The following is a 16,270-nucleotide window of genomic DNA, read 5'->3' on the forward strand; positions in this document are numbered from 1 at the left end:
ATATATATATATATATATATATATATATATATATATTTTGCCTATAAAATGAAATAACGAAGACCGTGTCATGAAATATGGCTTTGTGGAACACCTTTTCCAATCGCCGATGTTTCAGTTGGGTTCTGTTTTGGTGTTGGATAGGAAGTGCGTGACTGTAAGATTCAATGTGGTGCTACAGAAGGTCAGGAACAGCACCATGGCACCAGTTTTAGTATCTGTTTACCGTCTGGGTTTACTTTCTTGCAAGCTTAATCATGCAGTTTTAAAGACGGGGCTGACATCTCACAGTCTGTTATTTTTTAACAGTGCACGAAACGGTGATGTTGCAGTTTCGCCAGCACTTGCTGTGCGCGGCTTCTCTGGGCTGGCACCCGTAAGTAAAATACGATACAAGTTACTTGAAAACGTGTCAGACCGCAGATGACATAACAGTCACTTTTAAAAGAAAAAAACAAACAAAACAAACACATAGGCCTAACAACCGAAGTGTTAAGTTAAGTTTGTCGTCTACCTTTTATGACATCGCAAATGTTCTCAGATTATGCAGTGATTTTGTAGAATTAATATGAATGTAAACGCACCTGCGCTTTATTCTGTTTATTTTTTTAAGTGTTATACAATTATGTAACATTTTATTATTTATCCTCCATTGCACTGTATGTTAACAAAAAAAAAAAAAAAAAGATCTTGTTTATGGATAAAAAGTCGCAACATCTTCCTCGTACCTGATGATCTAAAACTCCAGGTAAAATGAGAGCCTAATGCAGGGGTTTGGCCCCAAGGAATTGACCCCATCCCTGGTTAGGCATGAGACTGTGTTCCTTCTTATCCAGTAGATTTGAGTTAGGATTATCCCTACTGAAACTGTAGTTTTGCAAAAGTAAAATGCATGTTAATCGTATTTTTTTTTTTATCTTGATTTTAGCAGAAACAATTAAGAAGAATCTTCGTTCCATTGTGCAGAACAGGGACACACTCTCAATATAATGCCTCTAGAACACTTGCTACATTGCCTCCACCTCCTCCCTCGGAAGACAAAGGTCCAAGAAAGACTGGGGTAGGGAGCATTTTAAATGTATAGACTGCTTGTACTATACGTTTAGAAATTGTGGAACCTGCATTAAGGCTTAAATATTCCACATACATCAATGAAGACTGTGATAGTCTGCTGTGATTGCTATCATTTTGTATTTTGTGGAAATACTGGGGGTGAACATAAAAGAAATCTGCAAAGTAAGCTGATTGACTTGATAGCCATATTCTGTCCATTGCATGTATTGTAGGTGGCATTATATAATACCTGCATTTCCCTGTTGCAAGTCAATTTCAGTTCCAACAGGTAGATATGACAGACCAGTGTATGGGGTTTCAATATCCACAACTGCACACTTTGATAGTGTTTCACAAGGAACAGTCTCAAAAGAGATGACCTTATTTGCCGTTCTGGAAAGCAAGCTTTGCTGTGGATTAAAAATCCCTTCAGCATCCCTAAATGAACATGGAGGAACTAATCATTGGGTTATGGTAACGTATCCCTCCAAAATCAATTGATACATCCAAGAGACTCTTGACTTTGAAACGTGCCATCCGACTGTCCATGGTGGCCCTACAGGTGTTTTAAGTGTAACCTCTATACTTACTGTGCACATTCACTGATACACCAGTATTTTAGACTGTTTTTTAAATGGAACCCACTGTCAGTTCACAAACAGTTGAATTGCAATACAATATGCACATTAAAACTGTACTAACATTGTCACATATCCCTTATTGTTTTACTGTCAGTTTTTTTACTTGCATTTGTCTCAAGTTCCATTGCAATATAGCGTATGGTTCGGGAGTGTGTTTTTAAGTGTAATAATGACAGCTAGCCACCAGATTCTCAAAACACACACACAATCTTTGCTTAAATGTTTTTTTCATTTCAACAATTATAATGGTGACACTAAAGGAATATATTGCTCCTTAAAGGTCAGAGATCAGAACAGGACTGCAGCGATTATTTTTAAAATACTTTTTTTTTTCTTCAGTAGCCTGTTACATGGAAGTCTCTGGTGATAACATTTGCAGTTGGTGGAACACTGCTGGCAGGGATGAAATACTTCAAGAAAGAAAAAGAAGAAAGTAGGTGTCTTAAGAGTGTATTGGAAGAACACGGTTGTAAATCAGTCACACCAAGTAGTCAAACAATGCCTCCTTGTGGCTGAAAGTTTGGTTACATTTTATTTTGATTTGGTTTAGGACTAGTTTTGTTATTGTTTTTCCCTATGAGTCAGAAGACTTGGTTCTTCATTATTTTCACCTAACTGTAACCGAAATGCAGTGCACTCTGTCTATAAGAATTACTGATATAAGAATCAACCGCATGTAGTGATCAAAACCACTGGGACAAAATCATTCCTATGCTAACCATGCTAAAATACTCTGCTTGTAAGAATCAAGCAGTCCGCTTATAAGAATCATTTCGGGGGGAAACTGACTACATGTAGTATGATACTGTATCAAGTGCAATGATGTGTACAGTCAATAAAGCTGTTTTTGAATTTTAATTTCATCACATCTCACGTGTTTGGCACGTTCGCAGCGTGTATACAGTATAATCCCTGGTCCGCAGCGACTCCCAGTTGAAAAAAATCAAGTCGTGCTGTTTACATGTGAGTTGACATGGCAGGTATTTTCTTTGTTCTCTGTTAGTGAACATTAGTTTTATTAAAGTGAATACACATTCATTGAATACATACTGAGTAGAGCACTATTATTGTGTGATGTGCATTAAGAGGGAGGGGGATTGCGTAGCGGTGCAGTAAGGAGACGGGGGGGGGGGGGGGGGGGGGTGGAATTGCAGAGCTTTGCATCTCCATTTAGTGAAAAACTGAGATTTGCATCGCAACTGAAAAAAAAGCAAGCCACAGATGCTTAAATGCAGTGGCAGTACTGACAATAATACTTTTAATTCAAAGGCCATTACATGTAACACCGCACAGCAGTTAAACTAGGCACCCTCACGAGACTATCGCTTCTCAAGTATACTGTAGTAAAATAGGATTCTGCAGCCTTGCATAAACGTAATCGTGATCATATAACAAGTTGCTTACCCATGAGGACTTGTTTTGATATATTGTCCTCAGTGATTGAGCACCACTGACGTTTGTACACTGTATTTAAACTGCTGATGCACGGAGGCACGCTTTTGCTAATTGTAATCATATCGGCCTGCTTTTAAGAATCAACCTCTTATAAGAATCAAATCATCCAGGACGGATGTGATTCTTTTAAACAGAGTGCACTGTAGTATTTTATAGTTACATTTGTCACAGGTTTTCCATCTACAAATCTCCTTGTTATTAAATGATGGGCTCCCTAAATAACTCATTCTGACCCCAGCAATATGATTGTCCTTTTTTTTTTTTCAAGTCGCTGCAATCTCTGTTTAATTTTTAAGATGGGCACGTGTTTGTTTTGCAGTGATTGAGCAGGAGCGAACAAGGTCTTTTGGTAAGCCAGCCCTAGGTGGTCCTTTCTCCCTCATTGACCACAACAAACAGCCCAAGAAGAGTGAAGACTTCCTTGGCCAGTGGATTCTTCTGTACTTCGGTTTCACGCACTGTCCAGACATTTGTCCGGATGAACTGGAGAAAATGATTGAAGCTGTAGATGCAATAGGTAATGCAAATCTGCAGAACTGTTTACTGTATATATAACTGGCAACATTCACTTGAATCTTTCAAGCAAACATTTTTAATGCAAGACATGTAAAGCACTGCATGGAATATGTGATTGGTATAATCAGTTTAACAGTAAATATCGTATAGTAGTGTTATTTAGGTGAGCACATTGGAGCAAAAGGTTAATTTGAAGTTGTAAAGTCAGTGTAAAATATAGTAAGGTAACTGAAAATATTTATTCATTGGCAGTGAGTCTTGTTATAGCACTATGAAGAAAACTTTTATTTTGGTATATACTAAAGATTTAATATATTTGTTTTCAAACACACTTTTTCTTGACAAAGGTATGTTAAACATGCCGAAACATTGGGAAGTTGGCTCTTTTGCAGCTGTAGTTGTAGGAATGTCCAGTAGATTCTGTTATGACCCTGTTTTAAAGCTGGATCCTGTGTCTCACAGTAGCTATGTGGAAAGGATGTTCTTGATTTTAATAATAGGAAACAAATGTAAATATATACCTTTTTTTTATTAATTTTGTTTAGACAAAATACCTAGCCTTCCGAATGTCACGCCTCTCTTCATCACAATTGACCCAGACAGGGATAACCCAGAAGCTATAGCAACATATGTAAAAGGTAAAAGTATGGTGGGAATTTTCAAGTGCACATTCATTATACATTCTGTTGTGTGCAAACACAATATACAAATTGTATCATCAATAATTATAAAACATTGTGATTGTATATATTAATCAAAATAAACTTTAGTAAAATTCAGTGACAAATGACCCGTGTTTCTCAATGTCTTCAATTACATTTCTTTTACATTGCAACTTAAAGCACAACTTGTTTAAAACAAACACACTGATTTGAGCTCAAGTAGTTCCTTATCTTCATTTAGAGTGTTGTTAAAAATATTCAGAATGTACTGTAATTCCTCTTACACTTCTCAAGTTACAATTCCCATAAATTACTGACGTTCAATACCTGAATCTTTCTTGAAAGAAAATGCTGAAGACTGTAAAAGTGGACATAAAAACAAACAAACAAACAAACAAACATTTACTTACCATTGTTATCTGATTTCTAGAATTTTCTCCAAAGCTGATTGGACTAACTGGGTCAGCTGAGCAAGTGGATCAGGTGGCCAGGTCGTACCGAGTCTATTTCAGCCAAGGACCCAAAGATGAAGACAATGACTACATTGTAAGTTTATTTGACAAGTCAGTTCTCTTATTTTGTTCATTACACCCATTGTGATCTTTTCAACAGTTTAGCTACATAGGTATTTAGATGCTTCTCTAGAGCAAGGGAACTTAGCTGACTGCAGTAGTAGACCATAGTGAATAGTTTTACATGGTCAGGTGGGCCAGATTCAAAAGCCTTTTACTCCAGATTCTTGTAAGAACTTTTTTCTTTGAAAGGAAAATACACCAATTTCAATGATTTTTACAGGCCCCAATTTGCACTAATCTTGGGACTACCTCAACATTACTGTAGGTATGAGGAAGCCCAAGCACTCTTTTATACTGTGCTTGAATTGGTCAATTTTGATGAGACGCCTAGAATTTACCATGCTTACTGTGAATATCACAGTGCTATATGGACAAACCCAATACATTTTTGCTTAATACATGTATATGGAATATGTATATTTTTTATTGTACCAAGTAATCATATGTACTGTGTTTTTCAGGTTGATCACACCATAATAATGTACCTGGTTGGCCCTGATGGGGATTTCATTGAATATTTTGGCCAAAACAAGAAGAGCACAGAGATTGCAGCTTCAATAGCATCTCATATGAGAAAATATAAGCAGAATAAATAATTGTTGCACCAGCAAAAGAGATTCACCAGCCGTAATTTAAAACAAGTTCATCAGTTTAAAAACAGAGCAGTAGAACTCCCTTTATCTGAAACCAGCTTTCAGAAATACACTAGTATATGGCATGAACACCGTTCCCCCAGTCACTAAACTAACAGTGGAGAAACAAGGATTGGCTAATTACTAACTATAGCTTACAATGGGATAGATTCTGAAAAACTATTTAAAACACATTTGGTAACTTTATTGGATGTGTTTTTCAATTTCTGAAAAAAAATGTCCCAGTGACAGTTTGAAGTAGAGACTTTAATAATCTATTCCGAATTATTTATTTGCACTGGTTATAAAAAATAACAACAAAACAAAAATCTGTGTAAACGTCCCTTTATCAGAGCACCAAACTGCAATAAAACCATCCAAGAACACACTTCATCAATACAAGGGAATAACAGGCATCTTGAATAAGCAACTGTCAATGTCTGTTCCCTTGTTGTTATCAAATCAGTGGAAACCCTGATTCAAGCATGTGCTCGGTCCATTCTCCCCTGCGCCAACCCTGCAACGGGGTCTCTCTCTGGGGCCAGCAAAACTCGCCACACTGCTGGGCCTCGCCTTCTCAGGGATCCCCCCTTTCTGGCCAAACTCAGATACAGCCTGATGAACGGCAGGTGAATTGAGATTGCATGTCCTATGTGCCAGGATAAGTTCAGATGAAATGGGTCCTACTCTGTTTAAAAACATCAATAAATCACAAAGCAAATAATATAATCAAAGGCTACAACAACCAAATGATTTACAGAAGTAAAATATCTTTTCATGTATTTATAAGTTGTTTGTGGTTCAGTTGTAAACATTTAGATGTATTATTATTTTATTGTTTTTTGTATGTATGTAAGGGATTACACTGTTTTGCTGGTAAGTTCCACCATTAAAATATTTGTATTTTCCAGTTTTAAGTATATATATATAATAGTAATTAACTTGAGGTAAATCAATACTTGTTTCAATAAAAAGTCAATTTATGATGTCATTACTTATAAAAATGTATTAAACTACATTTAAAACATAAACTAGAAGATTCTGAAACTTGCAGAAGGTTCTCCCAATTGCTCACTGTTTTAGTTTAATTTCATTTTTGATGTTCGTCAAATCAAACCCAAAAGTGACCATTAACACAAAGCTGTTAAATCCCTGACAATTCTAGCATACATTAGGGCTTTAAAAGAATAAGAACAATATACTGCCACAGTCGATCAAACACCTTAGAATTTGTATTCATAGAAATGCTGCCAGCAGTGAAAAGCCACTTGTCATACAATATTTCCTTGTGACAGGTGAGTCATTTGACACTTGTGCTTTATTTAGCACATTTAATAATCTGAAACTGAAATGACATTCACACATAAGCCTGAAGAAGTTTGTCTAGGTTACTGCCTGAGTATGGAGAGCGACATTTTTGTAATCTAATATATTTGTTACGCATTGTAGAAGTGTTTAGAATCTGATTCATATTCTTGTACATCCTGATGATCCTAAGTTTAAAGTCGGAGATACTTTCATGATACTATCATGATACAAATTAAAACCAAAGTGGATTATTATGATGATGGTAAGGTATATTAAGTCCTCTCCAAGCGTTCTATTTGCATACTATATAAATTAGATATGTCTTTACTAAATAATATTTTGTCAGCTGTTGGCATATTCTTTAACTGTTTGATCAAGGTAGAGTGCTGTTTTTTGTTACAAACTGATATTCCAGGACATTGTCCTGGATGTTTCTACAGAGATCTATAAGTATCCATATAAGTAGCAGACAATGGCAGTCCAGGTCGTTGTTCAGACAATCTCTTTAATTATTTAATTGAACAAATTAAACCCCTGGCCAGATCCTAAGCATGGAATTCTAAAAACTGAAATGGAACTCCAGGGCCAAAGTTGCTTACCCTTAGAATGGAAAAGCATATGTAAATGTACAGGCGATACCTAAACTATGCACCATTGGTACATCGAAAAAACATGAACTTTGTTGAATTGACGGAGAAAAGTAATACAGAATGTGAAAGCCTCTCCACTAGCTAATTGGAATCAAAGACATACCATGTGCCAGGAAAATAGTGGCACTTTTTAAATGGTGGTGCTTTTCGTAGATGAGCCACTGGGGACCCGCTATAATTTATATTTTTGACATGAATAAGAATTTATTTTTATATATATTTCAAAAAGACTGAGCTACAGTATATAAAGAAATGAAACTTGAAGGTTATGAAAACATTAAACTGGAACTCTAGAACTAGAAACTGTTGCAATGTATTTTTATTTATTTTTTTACATTCTGCAATCTTTGTGCTAATCCTCATAAAATTATATTTAGGAGAAGTTCTTAAACTTAACACAGGAGGGTGTGATCCAAGTGGGGAGTGTCTGCATCTGAAAAGTTCTTGAGCAGAGGTATGTGTGCTTCAATGATACGTTATCCTCCATACTGTATTGTCCCTATGGGTAGTATCTTTCTATGGAACCTTTTTGGTCTTTTTTAGGTTCAACATCGCATTCTAGCTAAAATTATATTATTTTATTGGCTGAACCTCCGGTTAGAGCTTGGACTACCTAATGTTAACTCAGGTAAGGTTGTCCAATATTAGTGCTTATCGGTGTAAAACCAGGTGTGTACATGTAGAAAATCATATGAACAAACAAGTGAAGCAGCTGTTACTAGCCTCTACGGCATTTGAGGCCAGATTTATCAAAGTTGACACTGACGTAAGCTTGCATCGTTAATAGTTATATATATATAGCCCATGGTGTCTTTGTTTATGGTCAACAGATAAAAAGTATTTCTTCCCTGAGACACTGCACGTGTGATAAGCATTACAAAACAATAAGTTAGTTTTTACTCTTATTATTTTTCTATTAAGTCACCCCGTCTTCTCCATTCCTCAACGTGAACCATTGAAATAGTTTCTATTGTAACCTGCCCCTATCACTTATATTTTCTGTATGGAGGGAATCTGTGTGTGTCTGTAGTGTGAGTGTTTATGCCTTCGTCCTGCCCTTGACTACAGTGTTTGTGTAGTCAAGAGGGCTGCTTTACTTCACAGTGGATGGAGGTTGGAAAGATGCCTATGTAGCATGATATTCTGGGGATATTCTCACAAAGGTATCCAAGCTATTCCCTTCAAGTGTTTGACAGCTGCTGCAGGTGTGTTGGCCTCAGAAGTCTGGACAGCCCCCTTCCAACCAGCTTCACAATTCTGCTTGGGGAACTCATACTCAAGAACAAACCCTAGGAATGTTGCTTGTTTACTCCAGTCCAGAGAGATCCCAGGTTTGTCACCATGGAAAGCCATATAAATGTAAAATAAGGTTATATGTTATTTTCTTATAAACTGCAGTTCTTAATATTCTTCAGTGTTATACAGTTATAAACAGGCTATTAAATGTTCACTTCTTTGCATGAAAAATAAAATAAATAAAAACAACTTGTTTAGACAAGAACCAATCCTTTCTTTTTATATGTTGATGTAACGCTGTTATTGTCACCCAGAAATATCAATGCATTTGCAGCTTTCTAACAGTCGGGTGTACATTGTCCTTGCATTATTACTTAGGATAAAATAAAAATGAAATACAAATCTCTATTCTTTGGCACTATTCAAAGAAACGTGCAGGCATACAAGGGCATGTCACAACATTAGCAAATTCAAAACTATCAAAATAGTTATATATCTTAACACGGTAAATCTAAATTGTATTCAATGTTGCCATAGAGCAAGGAAATAAATTAAAAGGGTGCTATATTTTATTTATTGCATCTATCCTTACGTCTATTGAACACCTAATGCTAAAATATAATGGTAAAAGTTATATTAAGCAGATTAGTTCAGGGGATGTAAACTGTATACAGAACAAACAACCTGAAATTCACTTTCAAGATTTAGTTGCAATAAAAACTATAAATTAGATATGGTACTGTACTGTGAATAACCAAGCTGAAAAAGGTTTTTTCTCTATCAGAAGACCAGCATACAATTATTGCTTCACAGTTCATTTTATGCTGGCAGATTAAATTAATTCTATATACAACTGTGGATTCTGTTACCTTTACAGCTGATGAAGGTGTCGAATACTATTACATTTGATTACATTGCATATTGTTTTTCTGTTGTGTAGTAAGTATTTCAATTATGTGTATCAGAAGTCTGTACAGTTCTACACGGATTCTTGGTGCTTGTAATGTATGATTTGAGCTATTTGCACTAGAAATCACTGCACAACATCTGAGAAATATATATCATAATTGTCACAACTCCCCTTTTATTACACATTTCACATTCAAGCACATCCATGCTAAAAAAAACTAAAGCTGAAGTGAAGTTAAATTCAGTACAACAAATTAGAATGTTCTGTGTATCATTTTGACACTAAAGGTTTTTTCAATTAAAACAGTAAGGGAAATAGCGTGGGTTATAAATCAGCGCTTGGTTTTTTTCATTGACTCCTATTTCAGGTCACACCTTACAAAAGATCACTGATGTGGTTCTCATAGTCATTTTTATCAATATTTTGACCACCATTCTTACAAAGTGAATTCTTAAGTCGTGCCTTAAGCTTTAACCAGACGACGCATGACAGTCTCCCTTGCTAGTCTAACATCCTTGACTTTCACTCGGATTGTATCCACTTGTTATCTCTTCATACACTGAATGTGCCATGCATTCACTTTAATTAATACAAGAAAATACAAGCAGTTCTGTGCTATCATACAGCCCTTATTTCTAATCATCAAGTGCAGTGGTAGCCCACATATTCATGAACTAAATGCGACTGGGTAGCCACAAATATTTATGATATTCAATGTTGCACCACATTAGTATAGCTTAAGTCTTTTGCACATATTCCAAGATGGGCAATAAATGCCGTCCTTCATTAGCGACTCTCTTTTGAACATAAGATGAGCAATAGCTGTTGGTTAAACTTATCTAATAAAAAGCAGCAGAGCAAATTAAATCAAGTTAGATGTCAAAGGGTTAACAGACGCTAGAGAGTGGCTAGCATTGTTTTATTCTCAGAGTTATTGGTATGTCAGAAACTTTCCCCTGGCACTTAAGAAAGGTCTTAGCCTTCATACCAAGTATCAAGTCTGCCTGTTTGGTTTTCAGCCAAAGTCTTTTCCCAATGAGGTAGTTCTCTCAAACAAGAAGAGAAAAACAGACGCAGGGAGTTCATGGTCATGGCATTCAAGGTTCAGGGTCAAGGATTTAGACAAAATGTCAAGAAGTGTCCATAGTGCTCAAAAGAATACTTGCGGTATTTATCCTTCAAGGTTGTTTGTGCCTAAGCAAGATCCATATTTCTGCACACATTACTACAGAAAATACAACAAATAAATAATTTCAGAGTTTAGAAATAGGTGCATGAACTATGTATGTGGGGTGTGCATATGCAAAATAAGTGTATAAGAAAATTGATCAATTATGGTAAGCGCAGAGATGTATAACATTTATAGCTATGGCCAAAAGTTTAGCATCACATAGAATTTTAGGATTGAGACATAATAAAAAATAAAAAATAAATGATATGAACATAATTTAGATCTTTTATTTAACATAATTTAATCAGAGCGACTGCAAAATGATATTGCAAGTCTACCAGAAGCCATAATAGTAGTACAGTATTTCATGTTAGATTTCGAAATGTCACATTTTTTAATTCAAAGTATATGGAAAACTACAAAGCGGTATGTAATTCAATATGTTAATGTAACATTATTCAGCAGGTTTCATTCTACTTTTTATGAAGCACAATGTGCTAATTCTATAGGGTGAGGCAAAAAATGTTGCCATAGCTGTACATGAAATGAATTAAACACTTTTTTTCACATTTTTCAACTTCTGTCAGTTTTTTGTTAAGTATATTGAAAACTACAAACGCGGTATGTAATTCAAGTTTAATTGGACTTCATGAAGCAAAATTAGTTAATTCTATAGGGTGAAAAATGTCATGCTGAAGACCCCCTGGTTGTTTTATTCTTAATTCAGCCAAAGATGGGCAACCTGGCTGGAGCAGGATTCTGACCATGCCCTGTTGGTCTTGTATCATCGTCACTTTAAACCCTGAGGGTGCTGCCAGGGACTGAAGAAAGAAGTGATCTGATGCAGGTGATCTCTTTCACTACAGTTAAAGTAAATGCAGTTATACAATAGATAACATCTAAATAAAATCATTTTGCATATCAATATTGAGGATAATCTAATACTGGTAGACCCTTTCACACACACACACACACACTATAGTGTGTATATATAGTACATTAGAGGCGAGCTTGAGAAACAGTACTTCTGTGCTGCTTTCTAGTGTATTTATATTTACTGTAGTAAATTACCTTTTATGGTGTTTTATATAAATTGGTTTCAAGCTTTATTTGCAATAGACCGATCACAGTTGAAATATTACTCATTGTGTGTGAAATAAGAAAAATCATCAAAATGGGTTGTCTGCTACATTTAAGAACTGTAACCCATGGTCAGACAGTCCATTTTTGACCTCCTGTTGGCACTATCAACATAATCACTGGCTCCTCTTCTGTTGAATATCTTTAGTTTTTTGCTTTTATTTTATACTTTGGTTTATGCAGATATATCAAAGACAACACTTTAGATGACAGGTTGTTACTTAGCACTATAAGAAAGGGGGCTAGTGATAATGCAAATTAAGCTCCTTTAATAACAGTGTGCAATGCAGTATGTTGGCTGTAACTGCACATTCTGGGACTTTTTAAAGTCATCTTTGGAGCATGAGGAAGCTAAGATCCTTGACATCCAGCTTGAGCTTAAAAAAGTGAAATCAGAAGTTGACAGAAAGATGGCTGAAACAGATGAAGAGCTTGACCAGCTCAAGAGGAATCACCAGAGTACCATGAATTCCCTGCAGAGCACACTGGATGCTGAAACCAGGAGCAGAAATGATGCCCTGAGACTGAAGAATAAAACAGAAAGTGATCTGAATGAGATGGAAATTCAGCTGAGCCATGCAAATCACCATGCTGCCGAAGTACTGAAACATCTGCAAAATAACTGTTTATACCTGTAATATATAATGGTGTTCTGTATAAACGACTGAGGGAATGCTTAACAAACTCTGTGACTCCAATCAAATGTAAACAATCCGTTAACTCTCTTGCCTGTTTCATATCCAATTCTGTATCTTTTGTAGAATTCTACATTTCTGTTTCTGCTTAGATCATTATTTACCAGCCCTTTTTCGCCGATAAGGTCTGCTGCTGGAATTCTCTTTTTTAAGCTGAATTTCTGAAATGAGTGTGTTTTAGAAATGGACACTAGGTTGTGCAACTGTAAACCCCTCTGTAGCTAACTGTGAGGCAATGGTACAAAATCAAAGTTTCAGAGGGGACAGAAATTACAGCTACACACCCCTAGTGGTCAATGTTCAAATACATTTACTTCAGAAATTAAGCAGACTAAGTGGTTAATTTCTTAATTTCTTTTTATATATTTAATTGTATTGAAACTGCACTTAGCATTTGGAGAAGTTGCTTCTATCTCCACAAGTATGAGAAAGAACAGCCTTATATAGAGTGATTCGTTCTGAAAGCCATGGTATATTCTGTGAAGCTTGCGGTTACATTGCGTTGTCAATTACTGCTATTACGAGACATAGAAAGGACTTTGGGGGAAAAATGTAACTGCAAATAAATAAATAAATAAATAAATAAATAAATAAATAAATAAACCTCTGGTTTCTATTATCTTGGCTGACTTCTTCAGTTCTCTACCTTTTCCCCAGTGAACGTGTAAGCGGTGAATTGTGGAATTTCATAAAATCTTCACCACCTACAAATAAATCCCGAAAGAGATTCTCAATGTGATGCAATTCTGTCTCCAACATAGAGTCAGCGTCGTTTGGTAAACTATAGCAGGTTCAGTCAAACGTGAGGGTGCAGTTTCATAACATTCCTTATGCATCTTGATCGTGATTCAAGACATTATTCCACAAAAAGAAGCCTGTTACATAGCCGCGCTGAAATTGTCCTGCTATTATGGCAACAGCCATCACACTCCTATCCAAAACCCAGAATGTGTAATTTTCTGAAAACTAGTTGGTGTCCAATATGTAACTGAAACATTTTCAGCACCTTGGACAGCAACCAGCGAATTCCATTTCCACTGATGCACCATTACTAACATCTTAATGAGTCATATTCAGTGCTAAAGAAAGAGGTACCGGGGCTCAAGCAATGACAATAATATCGTTCTTAAAAACCGCACATTCAAAATCATAACACGTTTATTTGAAAGTGTATTGTACGTAGCAGTTTTAGATGTTTACAATCACGTATTCTACATCATATACAAAGTAGTAATACGTGCAGAAGACTTAAATTAAAGGCAGCCGCAGGACAAATAATTAAAAAAAAAAGCCTGTATACATGTTTTGGTATGGTTTTGCATTTAAATGGTTTAAAAAACAAACAAATTAAAAGGTATTCAGCGGACTCCAGAAAGACGACATTGATTAATAAATAAATAAATAAATAAATAAATAAATAAATAAATAAATACGCACACCAACACTATCATTGGCTTGCCCCACGGTCTGCTCTATTATCAGCGCTGTGTATGTAACAGTAGCCGCTGGTAGACTATAAAAAAGATTAATTAAACTTAGGCTAGCTAGTTGTTATCTTAGTATGTTTTTATTCTCTATTAATTAAATAATATTCATTGAAAAAGGCAAGAGAGAACCAGATCGTTACTATTTGTATTGTTTTGGTTTAATATAACATAGCAGGCTAATGTTCCTATTGAAGTAGGCTACACTATTTTTTTTTCATTAAAAAATTTACGTTGTTCTTTTTTGAAATTAATGTTCAGCTTTCACATTTTGTTGAATACTACTCATTTAATCAAACCAAGTACTGAAAGAAGTTGTTTGTATCATTCGTGAAGTTTTTCAAATCAAGTAAGCTTATTTATGTATAAAAAACGACAATAGAGTTGCAGCCAGTGTCATCTTACTTAAAGACACTCAAGCTGAAATCGTAAAGTAATTTAAAGTAGGCTACAAACGTGGCAGCGGACTGTCTCCCTTTAGCGCGCACTCAAGAACTTTCAGACTTGATACAACTGTGTTGTGAATTTAAAAAGAAAGCCTTTTATGAGATTTTTAACTTTCATAACTAACGAGCTTCGGGGGCTCCGCCCCGGCAAGCCCAGAGGTACCAACTGTCTATGGCTCTCCACAAATTAAGCACTGGTCATATTGCTTTGATTTATGATTACTCACTCCATCCTAATATATTTCTAAATGCAACACAAATTTTAATCACAGAATTAATCCTTATTTGTAAAAGTAACAACAAACCCGTTGCATAATTACAATAGCTATAAAACTACATGCAGCTATGGCCAAAAGCTTAGCATCACCCTACAGAATTAACTAATTTTGTTTCATAAAGTCCAATGAAACCCGTTGTATAATGCTACCTTAACATATTGAATTAAATACCGCTTTGTAGTTGTCCATATACTTAACAAAAAACTGACAAAAATTGATAAATCTGACATTTCGAAACCTAACAGGAAATATGGTACTACTATTATGGCTTCCGGTAGACTTTTGCGATATCAGTTTGTAGTTTCTTTGATTATGATGTTAAATTATATTCATATCGGTATTATTATTATTATTATTATTATTATTATTATTATTATTATTATTATTTATTTATTTATTTATTTATTTATTTATTTATTTATTTCTCAATCCTAAAATTCAAGGAGCTGTACACATGTCATGAAGAATTCCAAATTGTACGTTTCCTATTGTGTATTTCATTATGCAAATCGAACTATTATGCAAATGCATGCTATCTCTATCAAAATACTAGTTTTATTACTGTATTAGGCTAGTTGAATGATATTGGACAATCAAAGTCAATGTGACAATGCAAACGCTTTACTTAACGTCATATGTTGTGCCAAAATTCCATGAACTGCCTTAGATTATTTGACTTGAAATAGCCTTACCCACACGAACTGTTAAAATGTTTCCTTTAGCCTTCGTTAAATGTTTAAACACGCTATAGTGTTTCGTTGTTGTAAGGGTATATTTAAAGATGTATGCCCTCTTATTTGATACCAATATCTAAAGAAACAGTAATTCTTGCCAAAACGTCTTAAAAGGTCGGCCTATATTTAGATGCAGATTGAACAGTATTGTTGCGATGCATTAACGTTTTAGTGATCAAGGGCAATGCAGCGTTACAAAAAAATAGCAGTGATCCAAAATGATCCCAGTGCTTTGGATTTATGACAAGATTTTTAACCCGTCTAGATGATGACCACATGCATCGAGAAGCTTGAACCCATGAACGCCAAAACCAAAATGTCAAGTGATATCTTTTACGAGTTTACTAAGTCCAATAACCAAATATAGCAAAAGATTTCACAGAGCTGCGAGCATGATCTTTATAAAAGCATGGCCACTGACTCTTCCCCTTCAATGACAGACTGAGCATCTAGTGGTAAGCAAATCCCAATGATGAATGGTACTAGGCAGAAAGGAAATGGTGATTGTTTTGATATTTAGTAACTAGATAGTTACTACACATTAACAAAAACTATATAACTGTGTTAACATTACAGGTGGGGACAACGATATGACTATTCTGAGAGCGATTGTAAACTTAAAGTTAGAATACGGTACTGTAGTCCAGTCTACTTTGCAACTGTTGTAGTTTATAAAGATCCTTA

The 16,270-nt window shown here is 35.3% G+C and overlaps 1 protein-coding gene across 2 annotated transcripts; it reads left to right on the plus strand.

Annotated features, from left to right (window-relative positions):
* Positions 1-90: 90 nt before the first annotated feature.
* Positions 91-6,538, plus strand: LOC117423097 (protein SCO1 homolog, mitochondrial-like). 2 transcript variants are annotated; one of them, XM_034038529.3, is made up of 7 exons: positions 91-376; positions 929-1,060; positions 2,037-2,127; positions 3,469-3,666; positions 4,211-4,303; positions 4,758-4,873; positions 5,364-6,538. In XM_034038529.3, exons 1-7 carry the CDS (start codon positions 110-112, stop codon positions 5,496-5,498), a joined length of 1,032 nt encoding a protein of 343 aa, XP_033894420.2. In that variant the 5' UTR covers positions 91-109; the 3' UTR covers positions 5,499-6,538. The 2 variants fall into 2 exon arrangements, with proteins under 2 accessions (XP_033894420.2, XP_033894421.2); XM_034038530.3 differs by having other exon boundaries at positions 932-1,060.
* The last annotated feature ends 9,732 nt before the right edge of the window (positions 6,539-16,270 follow it).

This window comes from Acipenser ruthenus, chromosome 17, assembly GCF_902713425.1.
Source record: "Acipenser ruthenus chromosome 17, fAciRut3.2 maternal haplotype, whole genome shotgun sequence".
NCBI classification, from domain to species: Eukaryota; Metazoa; Chordata; class Actinopteri; order Acipenseriformes; family Acipenseridae; genus Acipenser; species Acipenser ruthenus.

Excerpts from the sequence above, each read along its gene's own strand:
- LOC117423097 (XM_034038529.3), top strand. The coding sequence starts at position 110 with ATGTTTCAGTTGGGTTCTGTTTTGGTGTTGGATAGGAAGTGCGTGACT. Across the intron at positions 1,061-2,036 it reads AAGGTCCAAGAAAGACTGGG|CCTGTTACATGGAAGTCTCT; the intron begins GTAGGGAGCATT and ends TTTCTTCAGTAG. Across the intron at positions 3,667-4,210 it reads TGAAGCTGTAGATGCAATAG|ACAAAATACCTAGCCTTCCG; the intron begins GTAATGCAAATC and ends AATTTTGTTTAG.